Source organism: Phacochoerus africanus, chromosome 1 (assembly GCF_016906955.1).
Source record: "Phacochoerus africanus isolate WHEZ1 chromosome 1, ROS_Pafr_v1, whole genome shotgun sequence".
Lineage (NCBI taxonomy): Eukaryota > Metazoa > Chordata > Mammalia > Artiodactyla > Suidae > Phacochoerus > Phacochoerus africanus.
This window is the reverse complement of record NC_062544.1, coordinates 118045338-118061382: the sequence shown is the minus strand read 5'-3', so window position 1 is coordinate 118061382 and position 16045 is coordinate 118045338. Positions and strand designations below refer to the sequence as shown.

Genomic DNA, 16045 nt, shown 5'->3' with positions numbered 1-16045 from the left:
GTTTTAAGAAATACTAGATATCTTGTGTACCCCCCCCTCCCCGTTTCCTGCAGTGGTACCATCTTGCAGAGCTATAGTATATTATCACAACCTGGTAATGACAATGATACAGTCAAGGTACAGAACAGTCCCAGCACCCCAAGAATCCTTCATATTGCCTTTTATAACTGTATTCAACTCCTTCCCTATATCCATCTCTTACCTTGGCAACCAATAATCTGTTCTCCATTTCTATAATTTTGTCATTCTAAGAAAATTATATAAATGATACAGGATGTGAACTTTAGGGACTGGCTTTTTTCAGTTAGCATAATTCACTGATGATTCCCTTAAGTTGCAGGGTAAATCAATACTTTGTTCTTTTTCATTGCAGAGTAGTGCTCCATGATGTGCATGCCCCTTAATTTGTTTAACCCTTCACCAGGTGAAGGATATCTGGATTGTTTCCAGTTTGGGTTGGTTTTTTTTTTTTATCATCAGTAAAATGAAGAAAGCTGTTGTTGGCAGAATTGTGAGATGATCCTCAAGATTTACTCTGTCTGGAATACACATCCCTGTATAAATTCCTGCAACTGTGGATATGATAGGATATCACTCATGTGATTATGAGATATGATCTCATAATCCCCAGGACTGTGGCTTTAGAAATTTGAAGGGGCCATGTGACAAGTAATGCCAAGTGGTGTCTAGGAGGTAGGAGTAGCAAGGGCATGGGGACCTCAGACTGACATCTGCAAGGAACTAAATTCTACTCCAACCACATAAGCATGGAAGAGGGTCCTGTGCTCCAAATGAGAATACACTGTGACAATATCTTGATTTCAACTATGTGAGATTCTGAATGGAGAACCTTGTAGCACATGCTTCCTGCTTAGGTTTCCGACCTACAGAACTTTGAGATGTGAAGTTTGTGGTAGTCCGTTACATTATAATGGAAAAATAATACAAAAGTAAAATATTTTGGGAAAGTGTTGAAATCCAAGCACATAGTGAATCTTCTACTCCAATGAATCAAAAGGGTTTATTCACTAATTTATGTTCATATATACATTTGTGGGTACTGGTTGTATGTTAGATGTTGTGGTCAGGCCTGGGCATACAAGGAGAATGAGCCACGGTTTTTCCTTTCTGTTGAGGAGCCAGAGTTTCCTTCCAGGTCCTCCCAGTCTGTACAGATCCCTTTAACAATTCTCCCATTATATTTGTACTTTATAGTCAGACTCACCTCCTGATAAAGAATAAGTCTTCTGAAATTCTTGGGTAAATCCCTTATCCTTTCTGAGTTGGAGTTATCCATCAGTTAAATGGTATGCTTCTTTGAGAGTAAGTGAGGATCAAATGGGATTTAGGAAACCACATTATTAAATCAGAGGTAGTGATCACCTCTCTATAGTGTAGCTTCTTCTTTTCTTTTTTCCTTCCCTGCATACCACCCACAATTATCTTTTGGCATCTACTGTGTGTCTGAGGTGTTGGCCCCAGTGGGCCGATTTAAAGATGCATTCGACTTCGTATGTATAAAGATTAAGGTGACATACAGGGATGCCACTACCTTTTGTTCAAGGCAGCGTGAACTGTGATACAAGGATTTTGAGGGAATCAGGAAAGGGCTTGGAGTCAGGCTTGATTTGGCCTGATTGAAATTTGTCATCATTAGTAATTATCTCCTGTGGAACCAAGCCAGCAGGAGAATTCACAGTAAAAGAAGCCTCCTTGTTTTCACTCTCCCTTCTTGAAATTGCCTCACCTGATCCTTGCATCACAAGAAGGAAGGCCTACTTGAGAACACTGCCCGGATTTGTTGAATGAGAATGAATAGACCTTGCTAAAATAAGTGGTCAAGGGGCATGGACAAATGGGTCTGATTTTGTAAGGCCTGGCAACCTGAGTGAGGCAGAATCAAAACAACACTAACAATAATAAAATTAGAAAATGCTAACCAAGCACTAAACAAACAAGCAAGCCACCATACTTTACTTCAGAACCCATAGGAACTTTATTAGGGAAGGAGTTGAAATGAGCAACCTTCAAGCACATTGTGGAGCAGGGTGGAGGTGGCAGGAACGGCTGTTGACAGCTCTGGAGTCACTAACACTCAGGCACTCCCTGGTGAACCCGGATTATAATCAGCATAAATCTAAGTGACTGTCAGGGGCAAAGAAACTCTGCTAGAAAGTGTGGCCTGTCTTAAGGTCATTTTGGCTGACAGTACTTGCCACCATAACTGCCACCAGAGGGCCCCGCCCTGCCCTGGAGTTCTGCTTTATTACCAACCTTTGGAGGCAGAAGTACTTTCTATGCAGACCTTCCTTGGTTGCAAGTTTTAAAAAGCATTCTTATTTTACAGCAGCAAAAAGTACAAAGAAGAATGTAATAGGTTACCTGGAATCTCTAAGCCTAGAAACAAATTTGTCATGAATATTTTGATGCCTTTCCTTCTAGCCTTTTTTTTTTCTATGAATATTCATTTAAAAACCCACATGTAATTGGGATTATATTGTGTTTATCATTTACTAACCTGCTTTCCTCACTCAGGATTTCATGAACAGCTTTCTTTTACTTAGTATTTAATGTCTGACTAATAGTTCAACAGTTAGATGCTGAATTGTTATTATCCAATTTTTTTGCAACACTTATACACACACACACACATCGTAATTTATTTAATTCACTTTTTTGGAAGATGAGGGTACCTATGTACATATGACTCTATTTGTGTTTATATATGTGTTTGTACATATCTACACATATGTATATATACATATGTAATGTGTATATAATGTGTATATATACATATGTAATGTGTACATAATGTGTATATATGCATATGTAATGTGTATATAATGTGTATACATACATACATGCATAATTTTTATACTGATTTTATAAACTACATTGTGATGAACATGTTTCTTCTAGCCTTAGAATAAATTTCTCTGGGCACATTTCTTATTATACCCTTAGAATAAATTCCTAAATTGAAATCACTGGGTCAAATGCTAATTATTGAGTTAAACTAATTTAAAGGAATTTAAAAGTTTTTCTTCATATATTCAAAAAGGAAAAACTTTCCACAAAAATTGAAATAATTTCTAAACATGACCATTGGACGTTAAAGTTGTAAAACTTGAATGCTTTGGCCCTTTCCAATGTAGTGGCCTCTACACATACAGATATTTAAATTTAGATTTAAATTAAGATTGAATAACATTAAAAATTCATTTCCTTAGTTGTACCAGTCATATTTCCAGTGCTCTGAAGCAACGTGTAGTTAGTGGCATGGGTATTGGAAAATGTGAATTAAGACCTTGTCATGATCACAGGAGGTTTTATGGGACACTGCTGCTCTAATGTCTTTATGAGTTCCTTTATAATTATATTTGGAAGTAAGCATATTTTGTGGATGATTAATTTGGTTTGTTGTGAAGGGATTTCATAGTAAAAAATTTTGCTGTTCCATTGAAGATGGAAAATGTGTCTTTCTGAAAATATAAGAAAATGGAAATTCAACAGTTTGCCTTGCTTACTCATCCTCTAATAGGCTGAAAACAAAAAGATAGTGTTTAAACTAGCGTCAGTATTGATGATTACAGGATACTGTGCCCTTACTGTGTGCCAAGCATGTAACTATTGTAAGACAGGTATTCGCCACAAGGACGCTGGGAGGTGCCTTTATTATCCACATTTTATAGAGAAAGAAACTGATGTACATAGAATTCAAGTACTTTTCTCAGGGTCAGCATATGGTTGGATCCTGATTGGCACCTAAGCCCTCTGACTTCAGAGTCCACACAGTTAGCCACTCTATATACTGCTTCCTTCTCTGTTAGGGAAAAGACCATCTCTTTGCTATGCTGCAGCACTGTGCACACACAGAGTGAAGAATGCCTTCCAGTTGCTCAAGAAGTACCTACACTAAACATACACAGAAACACATTCACAGCCTTTTTCTCTCAAGGAGGTTCTACTGAGCCAAATCTGATCTGGAATGAAGAGTGTTCAAGGGCCTTCTAGAGAAATCTGTTCAGTCAGAATGTATGCATTTTACACATTTCTTCTCCATTCATTCTTATTATGATGTGAAATTTTGTTAATAAGCCTTGGGAAAGTAGGGGAAAAAGGGAAATTGAAAATGTAGTCAGAATTGAAGAGCTCAAGCCCAAACACCTTCAGTCATTGTGCCTGTTTGCAACTGAAGGATCAGAGGTGACACATTTAAGCAAGTGTCCTAGGTGTTTAAACTTCAGGAGAAAATCCCAAGCACAGTCTTGAGGAGGGCCAGGTCCAGGCAGAAAGCAGTCTGGGAATTTTCAGTTTCAACCTTTTCCAAAAGGTGTCACTCTAAGGCAGCAGTGGGGAGGTGGGAGGGAGGTGGAGATGGAAATGTCAGATAAGAGTAATTGGAAAAATAAGATTACTAGTCCTCTTTTTAACAGATCCTTTGGTCCACAGTATTACTGTCTAAGAAGTTGTTGCTGTTGAAGAGGAGGGTTTCAGCTTTTATCTTTAACTTCTGATCTTAGTGTGACCTTCTCTGGGCCCAGAGCAGAGCTGGGGCCAAGTCCCAGCTATTCCCACAGGACCAATTCACATTCTGGTTTTGCTGTAACCTGGGATACGGGGATTTCATTGGCTCCGTGTTACGGTGCAAACTGAAAACTACCATCCTTTTGCATTCAAGATATAGTGAAGACAGAAAACTAGGATTGGTGGTGGCAGAAGACCCTATGTATTTTTAACATACGGTTTTAAAATCTGTTTAAAAATTCCAAATCATTAACACAAAATAGACACTAACTCAATACTGACATATAATTTAAGGAAAAAAAAAACCTGTTTTATCAAAATATTTGAAGATTAGCTCTTGCCAAGTGAGTCTCTTGAAAAGCACTGGGTGTTGCCACGTGTCAGGAAGAGACACACAGAACTGGGAGTGGGACTCTTGGCAGATAACTGAGAGAGAAGCTGGTTTTCAAATATTTGGTTAAACAACACAAATGTATGTGTAAGTTTAAGTTGACAGATGTTAATGATTTAAGGTCTTAAACAGGTTTTTTATTTTATTGTTTTAAGGCTCCACTGTTCACTTTAAAAGTTCGGACGGTTTCTCCAAAGCTGGATGTTAACACTAGGCTTTTTAGAAATTCACTTGATAGCTTCATTATTCTATTTTTTCTTTTTTCTTTTTCTTTCTTTTCTTTTTTCTTTTTTTTTTTTTTTTTTGGTCTTTTTAGGGCCTCACCTGCAGCATATAAAAGTTCCCAGGCTAGGGGTCTAATCAGAGCTGTAGCTGCCGGCCTACACCAGAGCCACAGCAATGCCAGATCTGAGCCATGTCTGCAACCTACACCACAGCTCACGGTAATGCCGGATCCTTAACCCCACTGAGTGAGGTCAGGGATCGAACCTGCAACCTCATGCTTCCTAGTCGGATTTGTTTCCACTGTGCAACAATGGGAACTCCAGCTTCATTATTCTTTTTTTTTTGTCTTTTGTCTTTTTTGTTGTTGTTGTTGTTGTTGTTGCTATTTCTTGGGCCACTCCCACGGCATATGGAGGTTCCCAGGCTAGGGGTCGAATCGGAGCTGTAGCCACCGGCCTACGCCAGAGCCACAGCAATGCGGGATCCGAGCCGCGTCTGCAACCTACACCACAGCTCACGGCAACGCTGGATCGTCAACCCACTGAGCAAGGGCAGGGACCGAACCCGCAACCTCATGGTTCCTAGTCGGATTCGTTAACCACTGCGCCTCGACGGGAACTCCATATTCTTAAAGTGTATAGAGTTACAAATTACTCAAATACAGTGGAAAAGTCCTAATAACCATTTTATAAGAGAGTTTTTATGATCTGCCACATAAAATGACCAATGAAATCAGAAATGATGCATGATTACTTAGGGATTTTTTTGTTTTGTTTAATTGTGAGACCAAGTAGATCTATCTTGAAGGAACTTTCAATTATTATGTTCTAGATAGGTAACACTAAACCAATATATATTTTAAAATGTAATCCTCGCTTTCTAGATGAAGGATCAGAATTCCAATCTCGCCATATTTGTGGACATTTTAGGAAATTCTTTTAAATGGAATATGTTAAGTGTTAAAGAAAATTTCTGAGGTTTCTGTGAATCCTTCTGTTTTCATCAAGAATGGCATTTTAAGAATATAACAACCTTTCTAAAATCCGCTACCCCCCCAGAATTACTAATGGATGTGCTTCCAAAATAAGCAAATGCTATGTTGAACTGAGACACATGCGTTGCTTTCCTTTTGGACTTTTTAAGAGTTTATTGGCTCATAATCAAGTAGCAGATTCTTCAAGTAGCAGTTCCCTAATGAATAGGACCACAGGGCTTTCCATCAGGGCCCTCTGAGCACATATTTATTTACCTCCTCTTCAGCAGGCAACAACAACTTTCCTGCTTTAAGGAGGCAGGCCATGAGGCCTAGGGCAAGATTGCTCTTGCTTAACTCTTGCTCATCACTCAGTACTTTTCTTAATTCTTTTTTAAAGTCACAATCATAATTAAATAATAGTTGTTTGATTCATGTTTGCCTGCCAAACCAGAGAGCTTCTGAGGATGAGCCTGCTGCTTGTATCTAGCAGAGTGCCAGACACATAGAAGACATCCAGTGAGATGAGATGGTGGAGTGATGGGAAGAAGGACTGCATGTCTTCCCGGTCATGGCAGAATGGGTGGAATTCAGAGCAGGGTTAAAAGCTGCTTGCTTCTACTCCAGCTCAGATCCTGGGACATTTTTATTGTGCTATCCCTAAACTTATGGGTTCCTGGGTTCTCTTAACAGCTGCTAGAGTGGCAGTGAGCATAGGGTCTCTATCCATTCAGGATCTGAGTAACTGAGCCCTCTTGTCTCCATAGCAAAGAGAGGTCCTTGAGGCAAACAGAGAGCAAGAACTTGAAGGGCGTTTGGTGAGGATGGCAAGGGGACCACTGATTTATGGGGTAGGAAAGTATCAAGTTCAGACTTACACTTCATCCATCATTGCACTAAGTGGGTCAAAGAAGGGTGTTTCAGAATCACAGCTTTGTATTCCCCTTCCTCTCATTCCTCAGGTATTTATTGAGTGTGGACACTGGTTCTCTGTCAGGGGCTGAAGGGCCTTCCACAAAGAGTACAGAGATACGGTCCTTGCCTTCTGAGGATTACAATCCAGTTGTAGCAACTAAGCACACACATGAAATAGTTGTGCAGAAAAGTAAAGCAGTATTTGATTAAGTGATAGAGAGTTGGGTACAGATGGTAAGAACTGGAGACACTCTGATTGGGTGAAAGTAATGTGGCCAGAAACCCATACTAGGGATAGTGGTGATTGTCATGCACTGGACACCTCTAGGGTGTCTAGCAGACAGGGTTGAATGCTTTATGTGTAGGGATATATACTATATCCCTTTCTTCTCATGCTGATCCTATGTGGTAGCTTCTGTTTCCTCCCTGTTTAACTGGGAAAGACTTGCAGGCTAAGAGAAGGGTAAATAATGTCCCGCATTCCCAGACCAGATGTACCTTGGCATCACTTTGGAATCACCTGCATCTTTAATAAAATACTGATGCCTGACTCCTACCCTTAAACATTTTGATTTAGTTGGTAGAAGTGTGACCATGGCATCAGGATTTTTAAGATCTTTCTAAAGGATTCAAATGTGTAACAAAGCTTCCATTGAATGAAGATTGGCCTAAGGTCACAGAGATCCTATTGGTGGAACGAAAACTTGATCCAGGTCTGCCTGTTTTCAGAGCTTCAGCTTTTAATTACTGTACTTGTGAAGGAGGCCAGGGCTCTGTGGCAGAGCCTTAAAGGAGAGGTGATTTTGATAATTGCAGGGGTCAGTGTAGGGCAGTGCAGAAGTGTGTGTGTGGGGGTGGTGGGGTGGGTTGAGGATAAGTGACAGCAAGTGCAAAATCTTTACTTCAGTAATAAGCGACCATAAACATGAATTGAATACTTAGTTATTAGGTACTGTAATAATAAGAGCTGACAGTTCTATGGCACCAAGTACTTGGCATTGTTCTTAGAACATCACACATGTTAACCCATTGATTCTTCACAAAAACCCTTTGAGCTAAGTTCCCACATCACAAGTGAGAAACCTGAGGTTTTGAAAGCTTTTATAACTGACTCAGAATGACACAGATAATAAATGACAGGCTGACTCTTCAGTTCTGTTTGTAACCACGCTATTAAGAATGTACTAATTATTTTCTTGTTTGCCCATCCCTTCATAAGAGCTTTACCTTCATTGTTTCATTTCATACTTTCAGTAACTCTTTTGAGGACTTGTACTATTGTTATAGATGAAGAAACTCACTTTCCCAAGGTTCTGTAATTCATAAGTGGTAAAGCAGGTATTAAATAAGTACAGTCTGGTTTTATAATCCATGCTTTTAACTATTCTCAGTATTTTGAAATATTTAAAATTAAAAAAAAATTCAAATTAAATCCTAAGTGGAATGCTATATATAAAAGAAGTAAAAGTTGAACAGCTCCCTTTAAGTGTAAGATGGATGAAGATCCCTGCTGATTTATATTCCTCCTCCCACTACACTGATGTGTTTATCAGCCCCCAGATGCCTTTGTGGGATCCCTGGTGCACTAGGGAACACAGTTTGAAGACCACTACTATGGGTAAACAGGAGCCCTTTGAGATGCTTAAACCAGGTCAGTGATATTTTTGACAAAGTATTGATGTGTTTAAGCCTATTTTCCTGGCAGTAGGTAGATAAGTTGTAAAAATAAATCCTGTGAGACATCTTTGAATCCAAGATTCACAGGGCCCGTTCAAAATCATGTTCAAAGACACACAGTCAGAACAGCTGAAAAAAATCAAAAGGGAAGTCTAACCTTTAATTTGAGTCTTTGGAAAACATTGAAGGGGCCCCAGGAATAACCTCTAGCAACTTCTTTTCCTTTCCTTTTTTCCTCTTTTGCTCGATTCTCTTATTCTGCCCTTAAAACAAAACCAAACCTGTGTGTCTCCAATCCCCAGATTTATTATTTCTTTCTTTCCTCACTTTCTCTCCAATTTTTTTTTTATTATATAGATCATCATAGCCTGCTCTTCAAAGTCTATCAGTTTTATAGGTTCATTCTGTTACTCATCTGTTAATCCCATTTCCTAAAATCCAGTCACAGACTTGTCCGAGAGATAATCCTGGTGGGGGAGAAGCTGATCAGGCAAAATCATGTCTTTATTTAGGGTAGGGGTAGAGATAAAGGCTAAGAACACACACTCACATACACACACTTTTCAATCCTATCAAAAATATGGGTGTGGAAGGGATCTAAATTTGAAAACATCAAAAGTAATGGTAGAAAAGAATGATGAGTCTGAGAAGTGTTTCCAAAGTAGAGTTACATGACTTAATTATGGATGGAAAATAAAAGAGGAAAGTGAAGGAAGAGAAGATCTGATTCTGAGGTCCTAAAATGAGTGACTGAGAAAAGGCTGGTACATTGGACCCAAATAGTGGATGTTAGGAGCAGCAGATTAGGAGGGCAGGGGTAGGGATTTGGTTTAGATAAGTGTGCATGGATTATGAGGTCATTCTGAATTTAAAGTGATATGATGCCATCCAAATGGAAGTAATCAACAGGTGGCTCAGTACATGTGAGAGATGTTAAGTGAATAAAAGGACTCAAAGGTTGGAAAAGGATCAGAATAGAGGTGATAACTGAAGAAAAACCTCAGTCCTCCTCCTGAGGATTCACATGGATGAGGAAAACATCTCTGAGAACAATTCATAAGGGGAAGGGTCCGGTTATGGACTGCAGGAAGATGAAAAATTTGCAAAAGAAACAGGGGAAACAGGTTCTGAATCTCAGGAGTGCTTCCTAGAACCCAAGGGAAGAGTTGGCTTTTAGGAAAATAGAGAATGGATACAGCCCCACTCACCCATTAAACTGTGTTTCTCAGAGACTTAATAATAAAGGGAACTTTCTAATAATATATTTATGGAAAACAAAAAAATTATATATAACATCCTTATACATACACACAAATAGAGATGGAGATATGTTTATCTCCATATGTTGGGATTTGGGGCGATCTTGGCTAAAAAGAATGTCATTTTAATCTTAAATAAAAATAAACATTGAAATGTTTTATATCTGTATCTTTTAGATTTTCTATTGAGTGTTCCTTATTCTTTTTTATAGGATTTTAATTTTTCTATTATAGTTGATTTACAATGTTCTGTCAATTTCTGCTGTATAGCAAAGTGACCCACTCATATGTATACATACTTTCTTTTTCTCACATTATCCTCCATCATATTCCATCACATGTGTTCCCTGCACTATACAACAGGATCTCATTGCTTACCCACACCAAATGCAATAGTTTGCATCTACTAACCCCAAACTCCCAGTCCATCCCACTCCCTCCCCCTTCCCCTTGGCAACCACAAGTCTGTTCTCCAAGTCTATGAGTTTGTTTCTTTTCTTCAGATACATTCATTTTTTTGCCATGTATTAGATTCCAGATACAAGTGATGTCATATGGTATTTGTCTGTCTCTTTCTGACTTACTTCACTTTCACTTAGTCTGAGAATCTATAGTTCCATTCATGTTGCTGCAAATGGCATTATTTTGTTCTTTTTTATGGCTGAGTTGTATTCCATTGTATATATGTACCACATCTTCTTAATCCATTCATCTGTCAATGGACATTTAGGTTGTTTCCATGTCTTGGATATTGTGACTAGTGCTGCAGTGAACGCAGGGGTGCATGTGTCTTTTTCAAGGAAAGCTTTGTCCAGATTATGCCCAAGAGTGGGATTTCTGGGTCATATGATAGCTTTATATTTAGTTTTCTGAGGTACCTCCACACTGTTTTCCATAGTAGTTGTACCAATTTACATTCCCACCAACAGTGTAGGAGGGTACCCTTTTCTCCACACCCTCTCTGGTGTTCGTTATTTGTTGACTTGTTAATGATGGCCATCTCCCTTATTTTTATTGTAAGAAAAATGTTATTTTATTTATATCAATTAGAAGAAGAAATAGTGTATAGGCTACATCATACTATTTGATGCCAACAAACAGAATAAGCAACATAATTTCCTTTTTTTCCAGACAAAGAAATTAAAGCTGAAAGAGATGAAGGAACTTGTGTCAGTCATATAGTAAGTGATGGAGACATGATTCAAATCTGGTAGTTTTTAAGACACAAGCTTCATTTACATAACCAGCTAAAATGCTACTTCAGATGAGAGTAAGAAGTTGGGGGAACTGTTGAACTATACAAACTGCACATTAGGAAAAGACATATGGCAAGAAGGAAGGTACCAGCAGCCAGCAAGAGTAGAGTTTCCATGGGATGGCAGGAATAAAAAGCATTTTCTTATTGATGAGAGAGGACTGGTGGTGAGGAGATGGAGGCAGGTATAGAGCATTTGATAAGAAGTGCGACAGTTCACCAGTCAAGGTAGGCCAAGTCAACCTGAGGGTAACAGCCCCTCATCTCATGGTGTAAGCACAGCAAAATGCATACCTTACTTATGTAATGTGGGTTGGCCTTCATCTTCATTGTTTTAACTCAAGGACTCAGGCTGAATAGACATCATCTAAAACATTCTTATAGAGTCATCATGGCAGGGAAAATAGAAGGCTGGGGTTGACTGCTAGAACCTAAATGCTTCTACCTGGACATGACAATGATTGTATTGGCCAAAGCCACACCCAACTTAAAGGAAGAGAGGAAAAGCAATCCTACCATGTGCCCATAGGGAAGAGAACTAGCATGTTATGAACCACCCTAATGACCACCACACAGGGAAAAGACTTCCTGGTTTTTAGCACTCCTGTTTTGTTAGCAAAGGAAATGGTTTGCAGAACTCTTGAATGCTTAACACAGGAAATACCATAGGCATCATCTCAGCTTTTGGAAACTGAGACTCCAAAAATCAATTGATTATTTGCATAGTTACAGGTAGAAGCAAGGGCCTTGTGAAGACTAGAGCAGTGTATCTGAGGCCACTGCCCCAGGTGGTCCTAACGGTGCAGTGCTCAATGGTCAGGTGCATTAGGAGGATTAAAAGGTCTTGAGTGGGAAGCTGTTTTGAGATTCTTCTCTCAAGGTGTTGAGAATAGCAGTCTTACCTCAAACTAGGAATTATTGTTGTTTGAAGTTAACAGTATTTCATTAGTAAAACCCCGGATTACATCTCTTAGGTGCCCAGATTTTCTCCATGTGGTTGTTGCTGGAATAACTAGGACAGCCTACAAGTCATTATTCTAAAGTGTAATCGTTAAAGGTGGGTTAATATAAAACTAGTTAGTTCCTGCTCTAAGCAGTCAGATGGCAGGTAAACTAAGAACTTGAAAACCCAGTTGAATAGCATACTATGCCTGTGGATTGCTAACAGGTTAGTCAACTAATGAGAGAGAGTTTCAGCAGCTGAGAATCCTGGATATTCTCCCTCTTCTCTGAGATCAATAGTACATTTGAAATAAAGAACAATTCATGAAAGATATAGGGTTGTGAGGACATAGGCCATCCCATATGGAGAGTTAGGCAGACTGTATCTGAGTTGGCACTTGGAATGACCGTAATACTGATCTTTTTTTTTTTTTTAACGTTGCTATTGAATGTATTAAAAATAGGAGAAAAAAGAAGCACCCCCCCCAAAAAAAAATACCACCTCTGCTTCAGTACCATCAAGTATTGCTTTGTTGAAGGGCTTCTAGTTATATTTATGATATTCTCTGAGAAACTAAACAGTTTGCTTTTTAAATTTTTTTATATTTCTGAAGTTAAAGAATAATGCTATTTTTCCTACAATTAAATATACGTGGTTCTGTGACTTTCATAGGTTATCCTTTATACTCCTTGGTTTTTAAACTGTTTTTGGCTTTGGCTTCTTATTTATATTACATAGTCATCAAGTTTCCTCTTTTTATCAGGGCAAAAAGAAGGGTTTTCTGAATCTTAAAAGCCTATAATTTACCTTGGATGTGAACTATAATGGATATTCTGAATAAATTCCATATAAAACTGCAGAAATTGTGTAGAAAGTCTTTATGAATTGAAACTTAACATGTCATTGACACATTTTGAAGGGTGTTCTGTTGACTTTAGTGATAGATGATCCCATTCTGCCAAGTTCAACTGGAAGGGGTGACTTAGAAATCCAAGCAGCAACTCTGGAATCTAGAAACTTCCTGAAACCATGGTTTTAAATCAGCAGGGTGGATGCAGCTTGCATCTGTGCAAGGGATGGCATTTCACCAGCTTACTCCACGGAAGTCTCTGGAACAAAACCATAAACACCAGCCCTTTTTGTTGTGTGTTGGCTTTTAAAAGACTCCAATGGTTTGGGGAGGATAAGGCCTTGCCTTGGGGCTCCCTGGTCCAATTTTTGGGACCTGGCTGAAAACCCTGGCTATTTGATAGTCTGGCTTATTTCTATGGTGTATTAGCACCCCGTAAAAGTTACATGTCATTTATTTCAAGTTTAGAACCCTCTCAAACTTCAGGGGCAAACCAAACTTGAACCTTTTGTGGCTGGAATTCTGTTTACCTTTGGCCAAACCTTGCTTCCTGAATGTGAAATAGGGAGGTGAGGTGAGGGGCGGGGGAGTCCCTGAGGCCCCTTGGACATCAAATTGCTTTGCCAAACAAGGCTTCGATAGGTTAAAATATGAACAAATCTGAAATACGTAACGTTCTGTCAGAATATTCTGAGGCCTACACACAAAAGTATATTGTGCTAGGCAAAATGCATTTTGAGTGTTGCCTTCAGTCAACTGTGAGGCAGTATCTGAGATTTTTTGCCAAACACAGGTTGAAATTGGGTCAAGCCACACACCCTCCACTTCTAATAAATACTTTAAATAGTTTCTATAAAAGTTATTGGACAATTGAATTGAACGAGGGTCTTGGAGAAATCTGGACATTTCTCATGTTTGAAATACTTATTTTTTAACTAGTGACAAGGAAAGAATCAATGCCAAGATACAATGCCAAGTTCAAGGATGGCTTTGATTCCTTTGTGTCTATTGTTGGAACACAGGCCAGCAGGAACGCCTTGTACTTGAATGGAGGAGAAATAACACACCACACTCCATGCTTTTCAGATAGAGGAACTGATGAATGCACTGGAGAAGACCAGACAGGAACTGGACGCCACCAAGGCACGCCTTGCCTCCACTCAGCAGTCCCTGGCTGAAAAAGAAGCACACTTGGCCAACCTCCGGATAGAGAGGAGAAAACAGCTGGAGGAGATCCTGGAGATGAAGTGAGTACCCATTTCTGCTTTCCCACTCTTTCTTTTCTAAATTCTCTTTAGGGATGCAAAAGGGAAGGCTAGAAAACAGGAAGGAAGAATTTGGAGAGAGAGTAATTTAGCTAACACTTGGACAGTCATATCTATGGCTATGCTTTTTATTTTTTGAAATTATGGCTTTTGTGTCCCAATTTGCACATTTTCACATCTGTTATTTAAAAAAAAAAATCTAACATTAGGTTTTGTGCCTCTGTGTTTGGTGGATGGCACTAATATTCTTAGATTTGTCAAAAAGGTTTGAGCTGGCCAAGAGACAGAGGCCTTGTTAAACACAATGGTAATTTAAGTCCCACTCAGAGCTAAGTGGAAACTTTTCTGAGGAGGTATTTCCTAATTGTGACTATAACTTTGCTAATTATAGTCTTTTCACTTGTATACAATGCCTGGCTTGTGTTGGCTTTCATAGAGTCTCAAGGTTGGCACCTCTTTGTTTAGAAAGCAAGACCCTGATTTGCTAGGCTGATAAAAAGAGGCTTGGAAATCCCACTGTTCCCCCCAACCCCCGTCTCGTTGAGTAGGTAAGGGCTTGGAGGGAGACTGGAACAAATCTCTTTCTTTGATTTAATCAATAGAGTGTGGCTGCATGTCGGGCAATGGTTGTTTCTGTGGGCCTATGACACACCCATCTCCACTTTGTTTTTATTTCATTCTCACAATGAAATAGCATCACCATGAACATAAGAAAGGTAATTCCTCAAAGATTTTAGAGATAATCAATTTCTGTGAGTCTGTTTCTGAAAAAAATTGGCAAAAAGAAACATCTTTATAAGTTTTAAAAAGAAGTAACTAAGATGTAATTTAAATTCAACCTCCTTCCACAATAAGGGGAAATGTACATAATTTTGGCATCTTAAGCCTGTAACATAGACATGGAAATCAGTGGCTAGGTATGGAAGAATAACCTTATCCTGACCCTCCAAGTCCTACACATGCTTAACATTAAACCTAGAAAGTTTAGATCATGGAAAATATGGAATGAAATATTTTGAAGGATTTAATAATGAGCACAAAATTTGTATTCCTTGTCAGCTACCTCAGTTTCTCCAAGACCAAAGAATAAGTAATTTTTTCACATGTATTATAAACTCCCATTTTTCCTACTAAAAGATGATATAATAAAAAGATATTAATATCCTTGGTTGAGAGGTAAGGGAACTGAGACTCAAAGAGACTTCAAGTTATTTGCTTAAGGACATCTGACCAGGATTAAAACCAAAATCTTCTCACACTCCCTTTCTACTACCTCATTTTCTCATGGAGCTTATGTCAGCTTGACCAAGCCCAGGACTTTTGTCTGAGTCCTGGTAGGAATCATACAGCCTAGAATAGTGCCTATTTATGGTAGATGCTCAATAATTCTTTGTTGAAGAAATGAATAGATTGAATGCTGGAGACTAAATTTCGTGTAGCTAGGAATAAAAGTATTTCAAGCATCTGCGACATTACCAATGTGATCAATAATTTGTTAATAATACCAGTACATTAATTCCATCAGCCTTTATTCTTTTTCTTTCACTTATCCCGCTTCTGCCTCCTTGTGTATTGTTGCGAGTCCAGTGCAGCCTTAGTTTCTCTAATTGTTCTCCAGCTGTGCCCAGGTTAACTCTCCATCTCCTGGAGTGATTTATTATTCCATTATAAGGAAACTTCCTTTATTTCCTGTTTACAAAAAGAACATATACTTTCAATGTTTTGAGAGAATAAGTAATAGTGAATCATGCTGGTTTGGGAGCCC

At 38.8% G+C, this 16045-nt stretch overlaps 1 protein-coding gene across 1 annotated transcript in view; it reads left to right on the top strand.

The window, feature by feature from the left end:
- The window catches only part of LOC125125736 (ERC protein 2-like), a 321285-nt gene that overhangs the window by 96435 nt on the left and 208805 nt on the right, over nt 1–16045 (top strand). The window contains exon 3 of the mRNA XM_047777166.1: nt 14102–14262. Within this exon, the coding sequence (XP_047633122.1) occupies nt 14102–14262 (161 nt within the window). The remainder of the gene's footprint in view (nt 1–14101; nt 14263–16045) is intronic.